The sequence below is a fragment of the Corvus kubaryi genome, unplaced genomic scaffold (genome assembly GCF_017639235.1).
Source record: "Corvus kubaryi isolate FWS band 111438036 unplaced genomic scaffold, C.kubaryi_AGA036_p1.0 37391, whole genome shotgun sequence".
Classification (NCBI taxonomy): domain Eukaryota; kingdom Metazoa; phylum Chordata; class Aves; order Passeriformes; family Corvidae; genus Corvus; species Corvus kubaryi.
The window spans coordinates 7,478,495-7,503,113 of record NW_024581130.1 but is presented as its reverse complement, the minus strand read 5'-3'; the positions used below and the strand labels follow the sequence as shown (position 1 = coordinate 7,503,113).

Genomic DNA, 24,619 nt, shown 5'->3' with positions numbered 1-24,619 from the left:
CATTGTCTTTATTCTCTACCTCCCTTTCTTCCAGGACAGCTCTTTGCTTATTCCCTCTTCAGAAAGGGACTTTTCTGTCACACAGCCTAGCCTGGCTGGAGATTAGGGATTCTCTCTGCCCCTTCATCCTTGAATATTTCCTTTTAATTTCACAGTTTAAATTCCAATTGTGTAATTACATTCTGCCTACCCCAAATTCCTCTGTAATTTCAATTGGACACGGTGTCCTTCACTCTCTAGGCAGAACTCTTGCAGTGCTGTGGGGCACTGTTAATAGGCTGCCACGCTCCACTCTAGTCCCATTTCATGTAAATGGGGAAAGAGAATGGACCTGGATCCCTTTGAACTAAAACTGCTGCTCCATATAGGCGAGACAGGGGTTGCTACAGAGTGACAAGGCAATCTTGCCCCGTGGCAATACACTGGGCAGTTTTTACAATACCTCAGTCTGAACAGATTTTTGGAGTAAAAGTCTAAATCTGTCTGGAAGTATTTCTCCCCCACAACACCATACCCTTTGATCACAAATAAAGCTGTGCAGGGACACCCAAAACACTACTTCACTGAATTTATGTGGCCTGAGAGTACCTGCTCGCACCGTTTAACATGGCAGAAGTGCCATAGTGATTTAATTTAGGTCCAGGCAGTTGTGTAGCAATGAGAGGGCACACAGCACAGATGCCTAGTTCAGTAAAATGCTTTACAAGAACTGGCAAGTCCCATGCATTTTATCACCCAACCCTAATACTTCCTGCAGATTTTGCTGTGTCAGCATTCCCCCTCAATCCTTACTCTGATGGTGATCAGCTGAGTCCCACATCCCAGTTTGTTTTATCACAACATTCCCTTTTTGTGTGTTGGCATCTGCTTCACATCAATGTGAAAACATTTCTACTTCTCCTGCTTCCTTCTTGCTTTCAAGTTCCTTCTTCACTGTGACACAGGTACTTACTTGGTCAGTGTGCCTGTGTGCAGCCCTTCAGGTATCAGAGACATTTACCTTTTATGCTTCCACCAGTTTCTGCTGTGGTCGTCTGTGGAAACTCAGGGAAGAGAAGGGAAGGGAGCATGTGTGGGTTGGAGAATGCTCCTCCTTTGCCTTGTCTCATAGAACAAACTTCCTCTCTCTGTACAAATTCTCTGGCAAGCTCATGGAAGGGAGTTGTTCACCAGGTTTAGAGTGATGTTCTACACAGGTCAGCAAAAGGATTTAGTTTACTCTAGGAGCTGGAATTATTTGATGTTTGATCATCTTCAGCCACAAGCCATATTCTTTTCATCATGTGTACACTATTGTCAGAGGAACATGGGGCTGATTTCGTAAACTGGCAACAGAGTCCTTTAACAAAGTTCATTTCCTTTCACTGCAAGAGTACCCTGGGTAGCCCTCCTACCACAGAATAATAAATCTTAACTTGAAATAAACATCCAGCTCTTGCTGGCAGTGCTGTATCTACACGGAACCTCAGTTACTTTGAATTTTGATGGGACTTCTGCTTTATATATTCCAGACGTTTGGTCCTGCTCCCAAGAGATATCTTTATGCCTGCTCCCGTGTTGGCAGACCCGAGGCTGCTGTTTGCATCTCTAACAGCAGATAGATCAGGTGAGATCAGGGAGACCATATTTCCATGTTTCCTTGCTTAGCTTACACTGTTAAAAGTGAGTTGTTGTTAGGAGGAAACAGAGCATGTAATAACTTGAGTTGGGTTTTATTTGGCTTTGAGTCATAAATCTTAAAGGAAAGGAAAGAGCCATCATGTTCATCCCCAAGTTTGTCATACAATCAGCAAGGGGCAAGGCAGTAGTGTGGGCAAGAAAATGAAACATGTGAAGGTACAAGTGCCAGCGGGGGGAAGTCACTGTTGCTTATTGTCAGTTTTGGTGTGACACAGAAAGTTCAGCTAATCCTCTTAGTTACAGAGACACACGGGTGGGGGGAGATTGTTATCTCAAGCAATTTGCTGGCTCTACTCCTTTTTTCCTTCGACTTTCTTTTCGCCTAATTGAGCAGCATTTCTTCCTGGGACTCGTTTGCAATAATCCTGGGGCCTCATCTGGGAAAACACTGAAAAATATAGAAAGGAGAAGCAGCTCGAGCAAGGCAGCGTCTATCACCGTGAGTTTCTCTCTTCAGAAAGGTATCAGGTTTGGCTCCAAGTGCTGAGGATTAAAAATAAGATAAAGATTCCAAGTGAAACAGAACAGTCTGTTGATCAGGGCAAGTGATCTCTCCGAAAGTTGTATCTCATCCATGCGCTAGAAGGACAGGTAATTAACAGCCATTCAGAAAACGAGAACCTTGGCGGTCTGAAGGTGGAGCAGGGGCTGAGAATTCCACTGCAGTGCATCAGAAATGTGTTGATTCCATTTTCATTGCCAAAGGGATATATCTGCAGTAAATCTAATCAAGAGTCAAAAGGTGAACGAGAACAATAACTGGGGAGGTTTTTTTTTTTTATTTATCCAGGAGATAAGGATTCAACGACAGGCATAGAATGAGAAAAAGGCGCCTCTTTCTGAGCAGACAATTATTCCACCCACGCTCCCTCATCATCAGGGTTTTAATATTCTATTACTAAGGCTATTTAACAGTTTCTCAGCCTCAAGGCTGCTAATGTTTGTGCAGATACTCTGCCAATTGCCACAGGTGTCTTTTTACAAAAGACCTGAATAATTAACATGGGATAGTCCTGAAGATGGCTGTTGCCAAGAGCCATTCTTCAGTAGACTCCACGCCTTCTTCCTGGTGCTGGAGCAGGGTTGGTATTACCAGTAGGATACATTTAAAAACCCGATTTCCATATGCAGATAGAGCCTAAGTCCCTGAAGGCACAGATTGTTTCTAGGGAAATAAAGGCTCTGGTTCCCAAGTCCCAGTGGTTCCCCCTGGAGAAGTTTAAGATACCACTGTTCAGCTGGCTGCATTACTAAGGTGCTGGAGGTAGTTATCCCAAAGAAGAGGTGGCTGAATGAGTGGTGTGGCCAGTGCAAACTGTTTCAGCTCGTAGCCTGATACATTAACTAATGTAAATCTGATTTCAGCTGATACCAGTTTATTGTGATATCCTGGACTGAGAACTGCAGACATGAGTGATTTAATTCAAGATCATATCAATGTATTTTGCTGTGGTGGCTAAAGAATTTATTACTTCTAGCTGTGGAGATGGGTTACCTTTTCAGCTGGAATGGCTAAATCAAGCAGGGACTGCCAGAGCCATCAGATGAGAGAAAAAGGGCCAGAGTGGACATCAATCACAAAGCAGTTGTAAAACAAGTACTATAGTGCTTTCAAGAGAAAAGATGTTCTGCTGATGTCCTGCTAGCACTGGACAAGGAAGTGAGGAGCTTGGTGTGTATGTTGTATCTAGACATCGTTTTTTTACTTTGTCTTAAGTTCTTCAGTCTCTCTCTAGTGTTGCTAATATCCAGGCCTTTGGGATGCCTCTGAGCTCACAGGTCCAGAGGCCATGTCTGGACCTGGCCTGTGACACAAACATGGCGCCTATTGCCGGTTTCCAAACAAAGGAAACCCCAAGTCTGGATCGAACAAGACTCACTGTGTGTTCCACCAGGTTTTTGACTCGGGTACTTGGAGAATAAGGGCCCCAGCATGTGCTGTGTCTTGTACCTTGAGGTCACTTTGGTGTGTTTCTATGCATACCATAGATCATGTTATAAATAAAGTATGTAATTCATGCTATTATGTATAAAACTGGAATATAATCAGACCATGTAGAGACAGAGTTTCAAAATCCCTTCACCAGCCTGGCTGAGAAAATTTTCACAACACTAAAAGAAGTTCTCTCACAGATCTAATCAATAAGTGAGGATTACACCTAGGTGGGGTTGGATCTTATCACCGGGACATTTGCACCATGACGACTTGATCACCACCTTCTGATATCTACATCGTATCTGATAAGGAATCGGACATTCCGGGAACTAAAAGTAACTGTTCTGGGAATGGCCCACTCACCACCCAAGATGGACAATTCATCAGACCCAGGAAAGGCTTTGTGCAGCCCAACTCCAGGACAAGAAAACTTCATGAATATGCTAAAATTATGAGAAGAATAGAGTTAATTCGGACTCTGCCCAAAAACTGTATAAGAAGGGACCAGCCAAAGCAGCAGTCGTGAACTTGGGAGGTCTGGTTGGAGCTGCTTTTCTCGATCGCGGCCTTTGAGACCGATATTTCAGTCGCATAATAAATGTTATTTCTTTATAAATTTTGATTGGGCAATTCTGTTTATCACAATCATAACTGCATTTCCTTATTTCACGCCCATATGGTGAGAATAAATGCATTCAGAAGTGTAATTGCCAGAAGGTGAGAGCATCTTCGGTGGATTTCTTTTAGTTCCTTTGTCTCTTAAAATACATTGGTAGAATTTGATCAAAACTAATATTTGCTTTTTTAAACTGTACTAATTTATGGTTAGATTGTGTGTGGGAGCAGGGGCAGGAAGAAAGGAACTTGTACCTGTGCTACACACAAAGCCCTTGGACCATGAGAAGCACAGGGAATGCTCCGTGATGACTTATCTGGGAGTCTGCAGTGCTTCGAAAAGCACAAGGAGGAGTAAGAACAGGGCAGGAATTGCTGGATTCACGGATCTCTCTCTTCCTTGTGCAGGTCTGCACAGCTAGCTAGTTACATGCAGGACGATAGCATGCTCTTTAACCCTCTCAGTGAGCATTTCAGTTTGTAACACTGAAAATATATGGAAAAGTCATGTTTTTTCTGAATCCACCTCTGTAGTATTAGACTGCAGCTCTGACAGTGAGATAGCATTCACAGTTGCAGAGACTGTGCAGAAATTAGACATTTATAAAATGCATACATAATGAGTTAAAAAATATGTTTAATAAATATTCTTGCAGTTAGATGTCAGATAGATGAGTGTTAGATTAATAAGAAAATGAATGTCTAAAACCACTAAAAAGAAAGACAATTGCAGCTGAATATCGTGAATGAAAAAACATTTACCACTCTGAATAGGACCATCATATTTCCCAACAGCAGAACCCCGTCCTCCCCTAATTCCCCCCTCCTTTTCCCCTCCCTCCTCAAACACATACGCATACACTATGGGAGGAATGACAGCTGTTCTTCATGGAATGACAGCCCAGGGATATTGCATCCTCCCTTAAAAAAAAACCAGGCAAGGTACAGAATAAGGTCAGTGAAGGGAGACAAAGGGGTCTCCCAGAGATGGCAAAGGGTAATTTATTGACAGATGAGATAGACGTTACTACAGAAAAATATTAAATGGATTCTTTTCCCCTGTCTTTAGAAGGGAAGAAACGTGGGAAGGGTTAGGAAGGACAGATGCCAGAAATAGAGACAAATTTCCCAGGAGAGGAAGAAGAAATCCTGAAGGAAATTAGGATCACAACACAGAAAAAAAAGAAATTTTAAAAAATAGTCAGAGCATCTAAAAAGCTATGAAATTCTGTCCTAGAATTCTGTATGGAAACAACAAAAAAGGGCAGCGGAGAAGGAACCCCACCGGTGTTGGCAGCCTCGCTTCAAAGGCATTCAGTGAGAGAAGGAAGTGCGGGTAAAACACAGCACCTGATTAAAAGGCAGTGTTTGAAAAGGGCTGTCGGGAAATTACAGAGCTGTGCATGCTCCCGACGTCAGCAGCGAGGAAGATTCTGGGAGCACGAATCAAAGGGAGGCTGAGGGAGCATGTGAAGCATGGAGATTTTATTAGGGGCAGGAGTGAGAAAAGGTTCGTGTAGTGGGAGCAGCCAAGCTCAGGAGATGGGAGGAAAGGAAAGGCCAGGTCTTCTGGTGCAATAAACTGGCATAGTGCTGTCAACTTTGACAGTATGTCAGTTCTTGCTGCAAGGAAAGAATCCAAGTGAAAGGCTTAAATAGTGGATGCTATGAATATAGTTTTTCTGGCCTAGAGAACTTCCCCTAAAATAATTGCTCAGAAGAGGGCAGGAAAATCCAGTGTACCAGTGCACTCTGGTTGGGGTTCTGTAACTCCATGTTGCCTCTAGCCAAGGACATATTTCTAGAGCTTGTAACTTCAGAAAGTTCATGATTTTCACCTGTAAGGGCCAGGCTGACAACAACAGAGGAGTCACTAAAGAAAATTTTCACAAAGATAAAAGCAGCAGAACAAAAGAAATTTGAAGGAGAGCAGATTTAATTTACATTCACAAGCAGGAATAGATTTAAGCCAAACAGTATTTTATTCTGCTCTTTCATGCAAGGAACATGATTTTCACAGTGTGTAACTCACTCCATATGGTAGAATAAGGGACTAGGAAGACTTAAGTGTGTCCACTGTAATGTGCCACATGCAGTATCTTTCTGATCGTGTCACTGTCTACATAAATCTTGGCAAGACCTCTCCCTCAGAGCAGGTTCTTCTGCCCATTAGCTAACCTCACCTAAACCCCTCCCATTCCAGCAAGCACACATGATGGTCTCTTACCATGTGCAAGTCCAGCAGAAGCACAGGGCATTGCGTTGCCCTGTGTTGTCAGCTGCCTGCTTTCCAAACTGACAGTCAGGTTAAAAAGTGACAGAATTAATGCTAAACACAGGTTTTAAATTATCTAGATGGGGAGCATTCATCCCGTCTCTGTACCTGCCCATGCTCACGGCTGAAGGGAATAATAGCCAGGCTACATTGGATTTGAAGCTTTGATACTCCAGAGGCATTTGCAATCTTTTGAGCCTTGGGAGCCTTTGAGCCTAGGACAAAGCAAAAATAAAAGCTGTCGTTTTGCTGAGTTTCACTGTTAAATGCTAAGGAAGTGTTAAATGCTAACATAGGCTTGTACTTCCAGTAGGTGATTTAGCCCAGCTTTCTGCTGGCTAGGAGGCTGCTGCATGCTTAAGTGCAATCTGCCACACAGAGCCAGAACCAATCTGATTGTTTCTGAATTATTTCTCAAAACAGAAAAACAGAGGTAAAGCTGCCAGTTTTGCCAGGAATGTATGTCCCATCCATGTGATGGCTTGTATTTATATTTGAAACCACCTGTACCATTGGTGTGACCCAGATCCAAAAGATGATTGAAGCACTGTAAAATTCAGTGCAGCATATTTTAGGGACAGTCTGAAATTACACTGGGTTATGATGGATAAACATGAAAATGCAGTGAGGAATTTCTCCCTGAAATTCACAGGCCTGAAGCTACCTTCGGTTCTTACACCAACCTTATCCACAGACAAGACATAGCCCATAAGCAGCAGGTGACAAAAGGCAGAGAGTGGCCTTTTTCAACTCAGTAGCTCAGTGTTCAGGCCATCTCAGAAGACAGCATTTTAACTCACTGAGAGAACCTGAATCTGGGTCCAAGGAAATGTCAGGCTCTTTCCCTGGGCTGTTGATTATTCTGTTAAAGAGTCCCAAATCAACTATCTCCTTTTGAAATGGTTATTTAAGTATTCTTTGGGCCAAAAAGGCACAGCAGTGCTGCTTTGCAAAGTAGCAGCCAGGAGCCATGACTTGGGAGGGGAAAAGCCTGCACTGATGAATGCTTAACTCTTTCATATCACACACTCTGGAAAAAGGCCTGAAACGTATGTCTGCCCCTCACAAGAAAGGCCTTAATCACCAGTTTAGAAAAGTTGTGCTGGTGCTCTCTGGAGGCCAGTGAGTGTGCCACAGAGAGGTGAGTGCCACAGAGAGGTGAGTGATTAACTGTGATTTAATTAGTGATTTAATTGTGCCACAGAGACGTGAGTGATTGCTCATGGAGAACGACTTTGCTAGCAAGATGAATTTAGCCCTATCTTTTGAAATTTCCTGCAGACTGCTGCTGCAGTATCCATGTACAACACTGGGCTCAGTTTCTGGGTCTCACATACACTGACAGATGCAATCTCTTTCTCCCAGCCTGGATCTGTTTCGTCCATTTAACTTGCAAGTCTTTTAGGGTGAGGACATCTAGAATTGTGCTGCATGCTGTACACACTGCTGTGAGGTCCTGGTGCTAGTTAAGACCTCAGGATATTAATGTAGTGGCAGTAAATAACTACATCCTTAGCTAGCTATCAGACCAAAAGGATGCTGAGAAATAATAAGTCATAAAGGGGAAATATTTGAAGGTGTTGAGTATGGGCATGGATATAAGATTTAAAAGATTCTCACCACAAAGGGCAGGAAAAGCACAGCATCTCCCTGCAAGGTTTTGGAACGATTCTCTGGCAGAGCTCTTCTGTAGCGTTGTGACAGGCAGAGGTAGCCATGCTGCTTGTAAAGAAGGGTTGTGGTCTTAAAGGTAAGCTATACCACCATCAAGCCAGTTCTCTGCCAGTTGTGGCATGGAACTGGCAACAGTTCTTGGGGAAAAGTGAAAAAATGAGCTGAAGGCAAATCTCTGTTCCTGCTTCCCATATATAAAGTGGATGTTATGTTCCCTATTAACTTCAGCAAGCAACACTGAAATTCTCTGGCTTCTTCAGATAGAACATGCCTATTTTTGAAATTCAACATTTGTACTTTCTCCTTAATTGGACAATTTTTTTTAAAACATGGAACTGTCTTGTCAGAAAGATTTCTGATGGTCTCTGCCTTTTTTCTTAGTGCTTTTGCAGTGAATAGCTATGATTTTTTCTTTTTTTTTTTTGCAAAATACAGACTATTTCACTGAAAATTTCGAGGACAAAAATCATTTCTACTTAGCAGTAGCATTAAAGCCCTTGAACTGGGCCACATTCTGCTGCCAATGCAGTTTCGAGGACACTTGGAAAATATTTTGAGCAGCAGGGAAGAATAGCGATTACCACCTCACAGTCTTTCAAAGGTGTGAATATTGTGGGTTATTTTCCCTTTGACTGTTTATGGCCTATTTACAGTATAATCACACCAAATCAGGGTTATAACATGGCTTTTTTCTTTTAGTGAAAATAGAATCCAGCATAATTTTTTTTTATTTACTGTAGCTCCCCCTAGAAGCTAAGGCATTTTCAGGCATTAAGCAAGAATGATCTCTTCTCCAAGGCATTCATAACTGAAGGAGAGACAAGGAGAAAGGTGGCTAGGAAAAATATTAGGCAAGTTATTTACATTTTCTGTACACTTGCAATAGCTATGTTGTTGTAAACATGGCCAAAAAATGGAATTATAAAGGGTACTTAATTGTGGACAGAAGAGAGATTTGCCACAGAAATAAGGGATTATTTTACCAAGTGTAGGCATCATCAGACCAAGATGTGGACACATGTATAAGGTTAGTTCAGTGAAATAATGTTCTTATCACCCTATACATACCAGGCACTGGCACTGTGTAACTGGATTAGGAGAAAAGAGTTGTTATAGAAGCATAGAATGTTTGGGGTTGGAAGGGACCATAAAGATCCTCTTGTTCCAGCCCCCCTGCCATGGGCAGGGGCACATTCCACTAGACCAGGTTGCTCAGAGCTGCATCCAGTCCCATCCCCCTGACCTTGAACACTTCCAGGAATGGGGCATTCACAACTTCTCGGGGCAACCTGTGCCAGGGCCTCACCACCCTCACAGTAAGGAATTTTTTTCCAATAGTTAATATAAATATACCCTTTTTCAGTTTAAAATGGCTACTCCACTTCCTGTCACTACATTTCCTGATAAATAAGAACAACAATAACCCCTTTTGTTTTTGTTTGTTTGTTTGCTTAAGACCCTGGCCTTTCTATGATTCAGCTCCTGGTTTGGCCAACCCAGCTCATGCTAAGGCCTGATGTGTGCTGGGAGCAGCAGCACTGGATTGAAGCAGAGCCAGGTAGGCAGGACAGCTGGGCAGGAAGAACTAAAAGGCCTTCATCTAGCTATGGTGCAAATAGTGATTTTAGCTGAATTAGAAGGACCAGCAACCCTTGCCCCAGGGGCTGGACATCTCCTTCCAGCAGAACTGCATCCTTGGGAGGTGACTTGGGAGCCTGCCCACTTCTGATACGTGTCTAACGGAAGCGGAGGGGGTGTGGAAATCTTTAGTGTTGGCCATTAAGACAAGCTTAAATGGTATTACTCTCCAAGAGGTCCTTCAGTGTAGATTTACTGGCAGATTTACCACTATACATCCCAGAGGATAAAAACCAAGGCAGATCCTCAGCTAGAGTAAATGTAAAAGAGCCAACCTGGCTCCGTGTGACGGACAAAAGGGGACATTGAGAAACTTGGTCAGTTACTACTGAGCATAAAACATGATGGAAAATGCGTTTAGAGAAGGAGCTATCTCTGAAATGCCAACTCTCCTTTTGTGGCAATGGACAAGTTTTCCTAATTTACTTCTCATGACCCTCTGGGATCGGTGTTTGGAGACTGGGTGACACCATATGGTTCAAAAGGCTAATAACCAGAGAGCCAGAGCATGCAAGTGCTGTGAGCTCAGGGATATGCCCAAACCTACCAGCACTAAACCTAGACTGTGAAAATTCTGGAAGCTACAGTGGGTGCTACTGCCATTGCTGAGGATCCCAGTCCCAAGATGATGGTTGCAGTTAATGATCCATCCCTACCTTACAGCATTCCCCACTGACACAGCAACCCGGATATCCACAGTAGGTGAGGACACTTACAAAGGGCAGCCTCTGCTTCACAAGCAGTCAAGTTTCTATTGCAGGCCATAATGGGAAACCCACCAACCACCCTCTGGTCAGGGCAAAGCTGATTCTGTCTAAAGGACAGACAATACACCTGACCTTACTTTTGGGTGCCCTTAATATACTGGGCATGAATGTAATGAAGGGTCAGTCTTGGGGGAAATGGGAAATAGGGACATCACCCTTTCTGCCCCAGAGTTTATCTCCCACAGATGAATCTCTGACTGCTAATCTGCTGCAAACAGCTGCTCCTTTACCCCATAGTAAGGCAGTTAATATTCCACAATACACATTACCTTCTGGTGCTATTTGTCCTGTTACTGAATTGATAAAGGAGCTGGAAGAACAGGGCATTATTGTCACGTCTCATTTCCCCTACAATTCTCCTTTACGGCCAGTAAAAAAATCTAATGGCAAGTGGCAACTAACAGGAGATTACAGAGCCTTGAACACTGCCACTGAGCTGCTCACTGCAGCTGTTCCCAGTATGAATGATACCTCAGCGTGGTATCCAGGAGATCAGGTGCGATTTCAATGCCTATCACTTGGAAAACTTCAGATCCCTTTGCCACGCTTTTGAGGGAAAGGAATATGGGAAACTGTGGATATTGTGGGAGTGAAATTAATCATTACTAAGACTTGGATATGATCCAACACCTAGCTCTTCTTTCCCTCTGCCTAGGAATTGTTGAACTCCTGGACAAATAAACAAAAGCTGTCATTCAACCCGCACACAGTTGGAAAGTGTCCCTCTAGAAAGTACGTTTAAGCATTCCCTGGAACTTTGTTAATGCTTTCTGTGGTATAGTGCTATCACCCACGATAATGTTGACAATGTCTAAAAAGCCAAGAGCCTTCATGTGCTGGACAATTCTAATCCTCACCTTGGGGCATCTGGCACTGTGTCACATAAATGTTGATGCCCTATGCGATGGCCAAACAAATCCACAGAAGCTGGGCTGTGCTCGACTTGGGAGTATGAGCAGGCATCTCTGTAAGATAGGGACAAGGACCTAGGCAGGAATATCTGACTTTGGATTCCTACATCATTTTTAGGTAGCAGAAAAATAGCCTGATTTTCATTGGTGTTCAATGTCTAAGAGCCCCAAATTATGCCAATATCTTCTCAGAAATGAGTAGTGAACTTCAGTGCAAGAAAAAGCTCCCTTAGACTATAATGGAATCATTTTCTCAGGACTGCTGCCGTACTTCCACTGCTTAAAAAAAAAAATATATATATAAGGGGAAATATTGATGAACAGTAGTTTCAACCAAGAGTTGACTTTCCTAGTGTGCTCCAGGCTGAAATCTCTGAAAAGCAAAAATGCTCACTTGCAAGCTATCTCCACAGCCCAGATCAGCAGGCAGCAATTAGTTTCCCAGGCACTCACTCTTCTTTCCATCTTCCTGATGGATATTTCTTCTGAGTTTATGCTCTCCTCCCTCGCCTTCTCTTCAGCCTCTCTGCCTCTCTTTCCAATAAGGCTATGATCTGTCACAGACTCTCAATGGACAAGACCTATACATCCCATCACTGTCATATGCAGTTACATGAGACAGGCCAGGATGAAAAGCGGTTTGGAAGGGAGAGAAGCCGTCATGCTTCAGGGCATAGAGTTGAACTCTAACCAAGGAGGAGAGATGAAGGAGGGCTTTGGGCCAGAAGGGGAGAAAATTTTACTCAGGGCAGGTTATTCCATAATTGCCCACTTAAACTTTCTTTATACCTTCTGAGGTGAATCTGGTTCTGGCCAACATCAGAGACACAAGGGGTGGATCACTGGTCTGATCCAGGAGGAGAATGAGTTTCTTCATTCTTTCTGCCAGTGCGCTGAGTTTATAACATTTTCTGAAACCACAATGAAATCCCTTTCCAAGCATGACCCTTGCTCTGCCAGTGATAGCCAAAACTCCTTCCTCTAGCCCCGTCCTTCACACTTCCACATGCAATACAGAGAAGCCAGTACAAAGCCAGGTCAAGATGATAAGAACAAAGCCTTGAAGGCTGCTTTTAGATACCAGCTTTACTTCAACAGAGGAGGAAATTTTCAAAGAGGTGAACTCTTTCTGTCTCTCAGGCAGGAGTCTCCTGGGAGAAGAAGAAAACAGCTTTCATTTTAGCGAGTCATGATATTTATGGCCCTTTTATGGGTTTTGTTTGAAAATATAAAAGTAGATGGACTTAAATCTGTTTCAAAAGAAAGGAGATAGGAAGGGGAGAGACAGAGCATATGAAGGGCACGTGGGTCTGAATCATCTGCCCACGTTCAAAAGAAAATCAAACACCTTCTTTGTTTTAATATGGACCTCTTCTGCCAGTCATGAGGATAATATCTGACCTTTTCTTGCACAGACCCTTTTATCCCTAATGACATCCAAATTTTTTAGGTACACTACCACCAAGAACACTCGCCTTGGGATGAAACATGACAACTATTAAATTATGCAACTGCAGCACCATGCAACAGTTCAGGTGCGATTGCTTCCAGGAAGCAGACTTTCAGATCACATCTCCTGCAGAACTGAAAGCTTTATACTATATTCCTGAGGGGCAACTGTCAGCTTCTGCTTGCTCACATACCAGTCTCATGTGGGCTTTTATCCATCCTATTTGTGGTGTCTGTTCAGCAACTGAGGTTGCACCCTTTGAGGGCCTCCTGTTTTTCATAAGTGGAATCTCCTCTGACCCTTTGCCTCTAGGCAATACTTTTGATCCAATTCACAGACTGAGGAGCACATGCCTCGAAATTATTGAGGGAGGGAAGTTTAAGTTGAAGAACTGGGGTTTGCTTTTAGTTTTGAATGTAGTTAGGCCTGTGGTCATTTTATGCGCTTTGGGAATGAATCTTCATAGGTTATGACAGCTACTGGGATATTTCTATGAGCAAAAGGTACAAAGCTCCCCATTAATTGGCAGGTTCATAAAAAGTTTCATAAAGCTCACCTCTCAAGCAAGGAGGGAGAAATGTTCTGCCCAACTAGTGGATGACTTCTGACTGAATCTGAGTTCTGCAAGGAGTCATTGCAAAGATCAAATTGCTGGGATGGTCCAGGAAGACAGAGCAGTCATCCTATGGTTATTGCCAGCTGGTGTTTATTGCATCTTTCTTTAATATGGTGCCCTGCAATAATCAAATGGAAGATCACAAATAGGCAAATCTTTAAAATCAGCCATGTTCGTGGCAAGAGGTGCCCTGAACTGTACAGCTTTCTGACCAGTTGTAAAAAGTTCTTGCCACCATGGTTGTTTTCTTATATTGCTCAGAAATCCGAAGATTAAGATATTAAGCTGCAGGTCGATGCTGTTGGCAGTTGGGTGATGCTATAAAAATTACCAGTTCCTTTAAACGTTTCTGTCTTCTAATTAGTATCACCTAAGTCTTGTTTCAGTTTTATGCCCACACACATGCCCTTCTGACTGGAGTCATCCTTCCTGTCATGGCTACTTGTGCAGAGTCCTTGGTAAGTTTGAATCAGGTTTTAAGATTTATTGATCTGGCCTTGTCCATTCTGTGGTGTATTCTTTGATTTAATTTAATGACCATAAAGCATTCAGGCATGTTGGCATGAAGGGTGCACTGGAAGAAAAAAAGTGATTGATTGATTGATTGATTATGTAGAGACACTGTTCTCTTCATTGTTAACAATGAAGCTAGTTTTCTATTACACACATTTGTGTCTTCCAGGGCACACATCTCTTAACTAAAAGTAAACCAGTTTACCTGCAGGTATGAATCAGATGTGGAAGCAGTTGCGCTCTTGTGTAAGGATTAAAATTGTCTATTTTAAAGATACATGCAAATAAAAATGAAATGCAATCCAGAGGGGAAGGTTCAAAGCACAGACAGGATGTCCCTTCTCCTTCTCTCTAAGACAGTTTTCACATTGCCACACTTGGATAGTCCTGGGAAGAACTGAATTCATATTGTTGCCTGCTTTTATAAGTCACAAATAATGTTTTCTCTGTGTGTGTTTGTGTGCATGTGTACCCTGTGGCAGAGGAACAACAGTCACAGGAAAACACCAAGCTCAGAAGCTACTGAGTGGTTGTGACAGGAGGATAGATAGAAACAACGTGAAATCAGCACCTGAATATGTTGAAATGTACCAAAGAACAAAAGGCAGCCTAAGCAAAAAAAAAAACAAAACCAGAAAACAACAAAACCAACCAAAATGACAGGGTGTTCATTCGGGCAGATTATGCTGGTATTGGCAATACACAACCTAAATACATGCACTGTGAACCTTTCTCAATTTATTACACGAAGCACAGGGTGACAAATATTATTGACATTTAAATTATTACTTCTGGGCAAGTAAGTTAGAACCTTGATGAAATGACTGGGGCAATTCACACACCATTTAGACCTGTGCTCTCACCTCTCTAGAGAACAGTTTATTTGTTACACATACTTCCCATTCTGGAAGTTTTCTTCACAATTAGAACAGCCAGAGATTTGACCCACTTTCATTTTTCTAAATGACAAGTGAAATTCCAGAGAATAGGCAGGTAGCTCTCAAAGAGATTTTGCTGGATTACATGAGTATGCAGTGTCTGTTTCCAAGCCCTAGACTATATTAATCACATGCTTTCAGTATCTTTGTTGGATTGTCTATAAATTTAGGAAGGTCATGGATATCATGTTTTCACATTATAATGTCTATATTGAATGTATTCCAGCTACACCTTTTAAGGAAAGGCAGGCAATGCAACATAACCTCCCCAAATAAAACTTTTTGTCTCATAATTCACCTAGCTCTCCACCACAGCTAATGTGTAAGCATTTTTCAAGGAGCTGTAAAGGAAGGAAATGGTGCTAAACTCCTTTTAAAATTATCCAGTCTAAGCTAGTGCCGCACGCAATAAATCACATTGTCCTGAAATTCCTAGCTGGGGGAAATGGGCCATGGCCCCGCACCTATCAGTATTACGATGCAAAATGCAGCTCTTACAGTAGGAATAACGTATTTCTGGCACATTTCTGCTTCCTTCAAACTTGCTTGTACCACACTGAATTCCCAGTCCAGCACCAATGTCATTTTATCATTGGTGTCCCACTAATGTCTCTCACTCTTTCCATTTCTCGCAGTCCCCTTCACATTTCTCACAGATGTGTAACTTCTGTAACTCTCCTTTCTTCCCACAGAGGTTGCCTCATAACCTTTCCCCAGATTTTTATACATCTAAACAAATTAATGTTTTGCACCAGCCTCTTTGGCTTACATACATATCTTCCTGTCTCTGACCACTGCAGGTCCCCTTCTTAATTTGCCTATTGTCTTCAGATCTCCTTTTGAACATTTATCTCCTAGCTCTCTGGCTTTCATGACTTTCTTATTTCTTACTTCAAGCAGACCAACATCAAATGGGTTTCTCTCTCATCTATCCCTCCTTAACTTCTTTGCTTCCCACATCCTCTGAGTTTCTACCTTCTTCAAAGGACATTAAGGAAACAGAGTAGCAGAAATGAGAGGACAGCTGTGGAAAAACACAGAAGGACCTACTCTGACTGAGAGACTTAGAACTAAGATGGCAGGTGAAATTCAAGGCTAATAAATGTAAAACATTACAAATAAGAAAACTTAACAAAACAATGAACTCAGAGCTGACCATTGCCACCCAACAACAAGATTTGGTGTATATTATAAGTAGTTCTATGACAACATCACTCTAGTGCTCAGCAACAGCCAAAGAAACATGCAGACTGTTAGGGGTCAATAGGGAAGGAACAGAAAAGAGAAAAAAAAGGTCAATATGCCGTAGGATAAATCCCTGCCACACCTGCACCCTGGATACTGTGTGAGGATTTGGTCCCTCATCTCAAACATGACAAAGCAGAACTAGAAAGGGTTCAGAGAAGAATGGCCAGGATAATGAAGAGACATGGAGCAGCCCCTATATGAGGAGTTAGTAACTCAGGCTGAAAACCAGAGAGCTAAGGATGAGACAGAATGACAGAAGAGGGGGTAAAATCTCATGGGACATGTAGATACTAAACAGATACTATGTTGGCAATTAAAGGCTAGTGGGCAAAGGGCTCAGAACAGGCAGAAAGAAGATGGCTTAGCATTTTGTGTACAGTAACTTGTGGGACTTCTTGCTACAAGAGATCACAGAGGCTAGTGGGTACAAGGCTATAGTGGTTATAACTCAAAAATTACTAGGCAGTTCCATAGAAGGAAAATCTATTAAGGGCTATTAAATACAAAAATATCACACCTGGCTTAGGAAGTCCTTGAGTTGCAAATGATTAGAAGCTGCAAGATCGTGCTGGGGAAATAACACTTTTATCACTGTATATATTCTTCCCTAGGTATTCGCTGTTGTTCTCTATCAGAGACAGGATATTGAGCCAGATGGACCTTTGCTCTGACCCCATACAGCCTTTCTGATGTTCTTGTGTTTATATTCTTAACTGACCGTATGGATGCTCCTTGCACTTTCACCTTCCACTATACAATGCCAAAAAACCCCTCTTGCCTACAGCAGCAAACTGAGAGGGAGAAAAAATATCAGTCCCAGCGCATCTTTGCTGAAAAATCCTTCCTAGATGAATTTGGGTACTTATTTACTCTTTTAATCTAGTGTCAGACTGGTGTCATTGCTGAAAAACCATTCACTCTGCAGCTCTGGTCACCTGAAACAATCTGTGCAGACCTCTCCCCTTTCAGCAATTCCTTATCTCCTTCTAAATTCTCATCTTAAAACCTGACTTTCTAGCCTGCCTTCAACCCCTCCATTTCTGTCTCTCCTGGTTATTGGTCTTATGACTGAATGCTTTAATATTTTCACCATGCAAGGTCTTTATGTCACTGTTTCATGTAATTTATACCTGTGAGCTGGAGCCCTTCCCATCTTGCTTTCAAGCACTGGCCATATACTGCATGGAGTCCAAAATGATCCCCACCCCCTTATTGCTTTGGGGGTTTGGCTTTATTAACAAGGATATAAGCAATAAGAAAATAAAGCTCAGCTATTTCTAAGGCTTCTCCCTCATGGCTGCTCAGCCAGCATCTTAGATGGCCTCTCCCCAGCAAACCATTTTTATCTCCCTTTTACACAAGTGAACTAATAAGCCACCTACCTCAATGAGTCAGCAGAACCCACTTAACCCTTTCTCACAAGGGTCAAAACTCGCTATCAGGATGGTCTGGCTCAGACTTGTTACAGAACCATATTCTGCCCCTCGGTCTTGAATAATTTATTTGTGCAGCAGACCTAGATTAGTGTTTAAATCAAAATGCTGCCCAAACAAAGGCTGTGCTGTATAGTGCAAAATGAAACCAATTACTACATCATCTACTGCTCGTCTTTTACAGCGCGAGATGCCCCCTACAGTACTGCAGAGGACAGGCTTGTCTGCTGGGAACATCCAGGCACAGGAAGCAGCAGAGGGATTTTTCTGAGGGAATCAGCCTTTGATAAAAAAGTAAATTCAGTGCCAGAAGGTATTGCACACTTCCACTTTGATCCATCAAAACTTAAGACCTTTTCTAGGGTGAAATTAAAGCAAGCTCCTAATATGTCTATGCAGAGCTGTTTTCCACAGAGCAACTTCACCAGGGAGGAAGAAAGAGGAAAATGCCTATCCTAACACACACTGCAGAAATGCAATATAAATTCTCAGAATGTGGCTCAAGGCCTGGAATTTCACTACTTTAAAAAATAACAACTCACAGAAATATGCAGAAACAAGGGATGCATTGTATTATATATTATTTTATAGTAGAAGAGCATTATAAACCTTAGAGCATCCTCTGCATGCCTGAAACATTAACATGACCATGTTCCTTATGTATTTCAGAAATGTAATCTGCGTTTACTTAAAAACACCCCAAACCTCAAAACAACTCACACAAGTAAGTTATTTCTCTTATTTTTTCTACCTCTGTTACTGTTCAATCACCTGATTTTGAGCCTCCATTCACCTGACAATAAGTAGCTATCATTTACCCCAGTCCTGGCTGTCAGAAAGAATAATCTTTATCTTCAGAGAAGCAGGGATAATGTCTAATCAGTGAGTTATAGTTGAGAGAAATGATTCTAAGTTTAGGAAAATTGCCAGCTGCATTTTGTTATCAGTAACCATTATTTAGATAGCACTGCTGATGTGTGTAGCGCCATACAGACAGGGACAAAGAGCAGGCCCTTGCCCTGTGGAGCTTGCTGTCTATATTACACAATTAAAATAGGGAGAGGTACTAGCATAATGGTAATGGTGAGCTCTAAGCATCACAGTGGGAGGGAGAAGAGATTACAAGAAAAAGACAAACTTCCTGCGAGAGAGCGCTACTACATCATCCCTCCATTGTCATTTTATATTCAGCTCTGCCAGAGGGCTTTGTTGGTTCAAAATACAGTCTGTACAGAAGAGGGAACTGATAATTCCAGAGTCAAAGTCAGTAGAAACTGCCCTATGTGCTTATAAGAGACAGGTGGAGGATGTTGACTGGTGAGAGCTGGGTGCTGTGGTGTGTGAAGACACACAAGTGATGCTGTGGCAAGCTGGTGGGTTATGTCAAACGAGCTCACAAGGCTCTGCAGGGCATGGAAAGACCAGAGGCTCTTAACCTGGAGTACTCAGTTAACATGGACGCTGGGCTTCTTCCTCTGTAGCTCAGGATACAAACAACACTTTAACTGTAAGGTGCCATTTGAACCCACCACCACCTCCAAAAGTAACCTTCCGGGTGCCACCTTCACAGACACACAGTTTCTTCTTAGGTGCATGGTGCCTTACACCCATGGTCTAATTAAACAATTTTATTATGAGGTCAAGTTTGTGTATAATGCTCTTTTCTTTCAAGGCAATCATGTTGAAAATTAATCTGACTATAAACACAAAAGCCCAGATTTAGCTGAGCTGCATACATGAACCAAAGTGAAGTCAATACTCAGAAACCCAGCCTAAACTAACACTAATCCTAACTCTATCTCTTTAAATACATCAAAAAATGGTTTTTAGAAGGCTGTTAATATTACTGCATTTTTCCTTTGTTGACCAGAAGTTATTAGCAGGAACCAACCATACTGGAGCAGAGATAACTCCATCTAATAGAAAACAATGGTACCACAGGAGTACATTCATTACTGCACTGAACTTCTAAAAAGGAGACGTCTTCTTTTTCCTAGTATTCCACTTTTCTTCTGTTACTTAGTGAAGTAAAACAGAACATGTATTCCCCTGAACTGTCTTATTTCTGTAGACATTTGTAAGGTTCAGAAAATGGAGCCTACCTGGTAATATCTTCTCAGTTGTATAAAGTAAAACTGATTAAGAGAAAAACATTCTTTAAGTTCCTAGAAAAGGCTGTTGGCTTCTTCCATTTATGATCAAAAAGATCCTAGAAAAAATATGTCCAGTCTTTAACGACACTAGGAAATTGAAATAACCAAAATGGGATGTGATTGGTCTTTTGACTTGAGGTGCCACCGTTACCTGCTTTTGCTGCTGAAACATCGTCTGGCTCCTAATGGCTTCTAACATTGTGCTCCTACCTACATTGATCATTTAATACCAGCATCTTCTTTCTGACAAACCACAAACACTTGCAGAACTTGACCTCTTCCCTTCATCGCTTTTGATTAAGAAGAGAGCTACCTGCAGGAAATGCCCTACAAACCACAAAGGATTATCAAAAATATAATGATGAGTGAGTGATTCAGGGACTCTGTGGCTCTGCTTGTGTTCCTGTAGTCTGATCTTGGTCACTCTTCCCTTCTCCGCTGGAGCTTTGCTGTAGTTTCTTCTAGTCGGCTTCTCCAAGCAGCAATAATGGCATCATCATCCATCTCTTCCTCCTCTTCTTTACGCATGCTTCGCCTGTACTGAGAGACCTGCCTGGATGCAAACCTTTCTTCACTTTGCTCCACTTTTGCCTCCTTCTTTCCATCCTCTTCAGACTTTGAAAAGCTCTGGGTGAACTTTCTCTTTGCTCCATATTCTGACACGTCTGACCTGGCCTCCTCTTCACATGCCTCCACATGATGAGCTCTAACTCGGCTCTGTGTAGATGGTTCAGGGGATTCAGAGTCAAAGGGTGGTTCAGGTGACCGGCTGAAAACATGCAGCTCTGGGCTGTTTCCTCTGGAACTTGTCTCACTGACCCTGGACCTTGTGAACTTGTACATCTTTTTGTCCTCTTTTGCAGAAGCAGAGGAAAATCTTGACATGGTTCTCAGTGAATCTCCTGTTGACTCGTAGGAAGAACAGCTATCTAGCTCTTTTCTTTGGGATCTGCAGAATCTGTAACTGGATGTCTCAGAATCCATCTGTCTAACTTTGGATGATCTGCTATATTTCTCTCTAGCTTTTTCAGTCTGATCATAATATGGTGGTGGTTCTCTTTCTGCTTTCAGGCCATTGAGCCACTTGGTAATATCAGTATCTGTCTCTGACTTTGGTGCACCTGAGGGTGCAGGTTGACTGGACAGATCAAAAACTGCATCAGTTCTGTCAAAATCTGCTTGCAAGGGGCGCCTGTGACTGTTTGTTGTATTCTCTATGTCATCTTCTATTTCATTTTCCTCTGCTTTGGTCACCTTTTTTTTAAATAAAGTGCTGCGTTTATTGTCTCTGATCACCTTTTCAATTTGATAGTCTGCCATTTTTTCTCTCATTTCCATTTGCATCTCCTTCTCCTTCCTCCTGAGTTTCTTTAGGTCAACATCATCAGCAAAGAGGCTGTAGAGTGGCTTGCTTGTCTGGGTTGTCTTCATGTTTGAAGTAGCCCCTTCTGTCCTTGCACTCACGGACGTGTTGCAAGACAGCACAGACTGAGACTCAGCCCTGCGCAGATCCTGCTGGTGGAGCTGAGAGGCAGCAAGGGATGAGCCACTCTGAGCACTGAGAAGAGAAACCTTGTCATCATCTGCACGCCTGCCAAGGTCTCCTGACAGGGAGGCCATGGCAGACGATGGACGGGACAGCATCAGGATCTCATTTTGCTTTTGAGCAATGGTTTCACTGACCACGTTAGCGATCCAGTTCTGAATGCTTGCCATGGATATTGTGTCACCTGGGCCAACTGGGAGATTGGGAAGGGGTATATTTGGCATCTGTGGCTGCATTGCTCCTGTACAACGCCTGGCCTGTGATAAAGATGAATGATTTGTTTGCATGCTCAGGGCAGAAGCTGCATCGTCGGCACCACTTGCAGAAGGTGCTGAAGGCCAAAAAGCTGACAGGGGAATACTCCCACTCATTGTACTCTCTGTCTCCCAGCTGCACATGGACTGGCTTTCTTCTAAAATTTTCTTTGAACGTTCAAGGAGCTCTATACGCCTCTGCTTCTTTTTAGCTGAAGCAGAATCCTCAGTTTTGGCAAATTCCACAAATTCCTCCTTGCTGCTTTCACTGCCCACCTTCTTCTGCCGCTTCATTTTCCAAGCCTGGTAAGCAGTCAGATCAATATCTGACAAACTCTTCCCTTCTGCTTCCTCCTGACCTGCCTGGCTGCCATCTTCTGCTGGAGATGGTGCAGACGATGGTTCTAAATCCTTCTTGTGAAAGCCAAACTGGATCCTCTTGACCTTCCACCTTTCTAGAGGAGTCAACTTGTCCTTGTTCTTTTGGCAGAAATTGTAGAAGGAGCTACAGGAGGAGTCTGAAAACACACTCTCCTCATCCACATCCCTCTCCTTTCTTCCCGTTTCTGGGGATTGTCTCTCCCCACAAGTTTTATTCCTAGAATGATACCTCTGAGCAGCTTCTTTCTCAATCTCCAGAAGCCTCTGATTCCACATGTCCCAAGTGCTCTCAGAAGACATAGAGCCTGTGCGGCTCCTCCTCATCCTGCTAAAGCCACTGGTTTCCAGCTGTTTTTTTAGGGTTCGGATCTCAAAACTGCTCACGCTCTCAGCATCACTGAATTCACCTGATGAGTAAGGTCTTCCTCCCATGCCGTATTCACCATCCTCCTCCCTGGCTGTACCCTCCATTTGGTATTTTTCATTTCTACACTGCCAGTCATGGATCCTCCATTCCACATCCTCATCAGATTGTTCCTCTTCCTGATCCAGATGCTTTGGAGATCTTCTTTCATGGCGAACTCCTGTTTCCTTTGCAGACAGGCCTTGTTTCCTCCTCCATTCCTCATACAACTGTTCCTCTTCCTCCTCAGTGATCAGGGTGGAGTGTTTGGAAACCCAGCTGGTTTTTTCCACTGATGAAGAGCTCATAAAACTACCCAGCATGCTGCTGGTGTCCTCTTCTTCTACTGTGATGGAGTGGGCTTTGGCTCCCTTGATGCTCCCTGAGTCCCCAGCTCCAGCCAGCTGCGAAGAAGTCCCTTCATAGGCAAGAGGACTTTGGCTTGGAGTCACTTCCTTATCTCCAGAACGCTCCAGCTCTCGCTCCTCCAACAGCTGCTCATTGAGCTCCCGCAGCTGCTTCAGGAAGCCGTCGTTGGGGTAGATGGCACGTTTCTTCCTCAGGGTCATCAGAGCTTCCAGGATGGTCATGTGGTGGTAGATCATCAGGTAGGCAGCCACCAGCACAGCTGAGCGGCTGATCCCCATCTCACTGCTGACAAGGATTCTCCCTACAGATAGCGAGTATGAAAGGAATCAGCTATTTCCAATAACAGACAGGATGCTCTGGTATGTAGCACAAAAGCATTCTTTGAGTAGTGTTAAAAACTACACAGATTATATGTTTCAGTGACTGAAACCAATACTAAATATTTGATAGCTTTACCTTAATAAAAATCGAGATACATATGAATAAAAAGCACATTTGTTTCAAAAACCAGGGGTGGGCACATTTCCAAACAATCTAAATAGTATTTGTATTTTCACCTATACACTTCACTTACCCAAATAGTCAAAAAGCTTACAATAGGTATTAGAAAGGCAAGTGAGACATTCTTGACTTGCTGGCTGACATGGGGCAGACATTTAAGCTTCCCATGCTTGTTTCTCAATATGTAAAAAGAGAGGTATTAGCATTAGCCTCCAGGAAGGTACTGGGAGGATAAGCAAGTAACTTATTTTTTCTATAAGGCACATTATAGGACTTAAATAACAATTTTATATTAGTTTAATTGTATTTTTGCCAGAATCAAGATCAATTTTGCAAGGTACCTTCAAACAATTACATTGTAGCCTGGCTGGAGGTCAAAGTCCTATTACATCTTAGAAGAGTAGAACCAAGCAACTATCACAAAAGAGCTGATTTTGACTCTGACAAACTGATCCAGCTGCTTCAAACTACTGGGACCCACTGTCCTGCACCAGTGACTGTATGAGCAAGAATCAAAACTCAGGATCTGCTTTATTTTATGGCATTGACTACCTCTTGCAGAAAACCAAGCTTTGGCACAGAAAAATTATTTGGGGTTTAAAGCTACTTGTATAGCAAATTACAGCTAAAGAAAAGCTTGTAAATACAAAGAGAATGTAAATGAGGCTTTGCTAGCTTGCAAACAACTGAAATTACTGTCTCTAAATGTGTGATAAACTCCAGTTTAATCAATCTGTTTGCACTGAAACTTAATGAAGCCAATTTAAGCACCACCGTTCTGACTGCTGATACGTTACCACAAGAGTTTACCTAATGAACCTCTTCCTACAATCCTGAAATCTCTTTTATACCTTTCTTAGCATCAAAAGTCTTGGTTGCCTTCCAAGTGTTTTACCAGCCAGCAAAACCAATCTAACAGCTCACCAAGAGGGGAAGCTCTCCTTCATCTCACTTCTTCTAAGGCTCCTCTGCCTTGGTGCATCCTCCTTGCATTGTTGAGCTATTAAAACTGGCTCAACGCTCCTTGTATACGAACAAAACTTTACACTCTTCTTACTGTCACTTCTACTAGAAGGTAATCTGTTGTCTCTCTACAGAAATTAGGTTAATTGACAATTTATACGAAGAATATCAGTGATATCACAGATCCTGGTGCTTCTTTCAATACTGAACTGCAAAAAGATATTTTTAACTGTCCACTGAATTTGCAACAAAATGACCAGTGTGCACTGGAGGTCCACAGAATAACAGTTGCCATGGAATTAAGTCCAGCAAATCTGACAGCAGCAGGGCTTCTACTCTTTGCCATAGTCGTGGT

The 24,619-nt window shown here is 42.6% G+C and overlaps 1 protein-coding gene across 1 annotated transcript in view; it reads right to left on the bottom strand.

Annotated features, from left to right (window-relative positions):
- Nucleotides 1–1,696: 1,696 nt before the first annotated feature.
- Nucleotides 1,697–24,619, bottom strand: part of STYXL2 (serine/threonine/tyrosine interacting like 2) — a 28,709-nt gene continuing 5,786 nt past the window's right edge. The window contains exon 6 of the mRNA XM_042037962.1: nucleotides 1,697–23,101. Within this exon, the coding sequence (XP_041893896.1) occupies nucleotides 20,268–23,101 (2,834 nt within the window). The 3' untranslated portion in view covers nucleotides 1,697–20,267. The remainder of the gene's footprint in view (nucleotides 23,102–24,619) is intronic.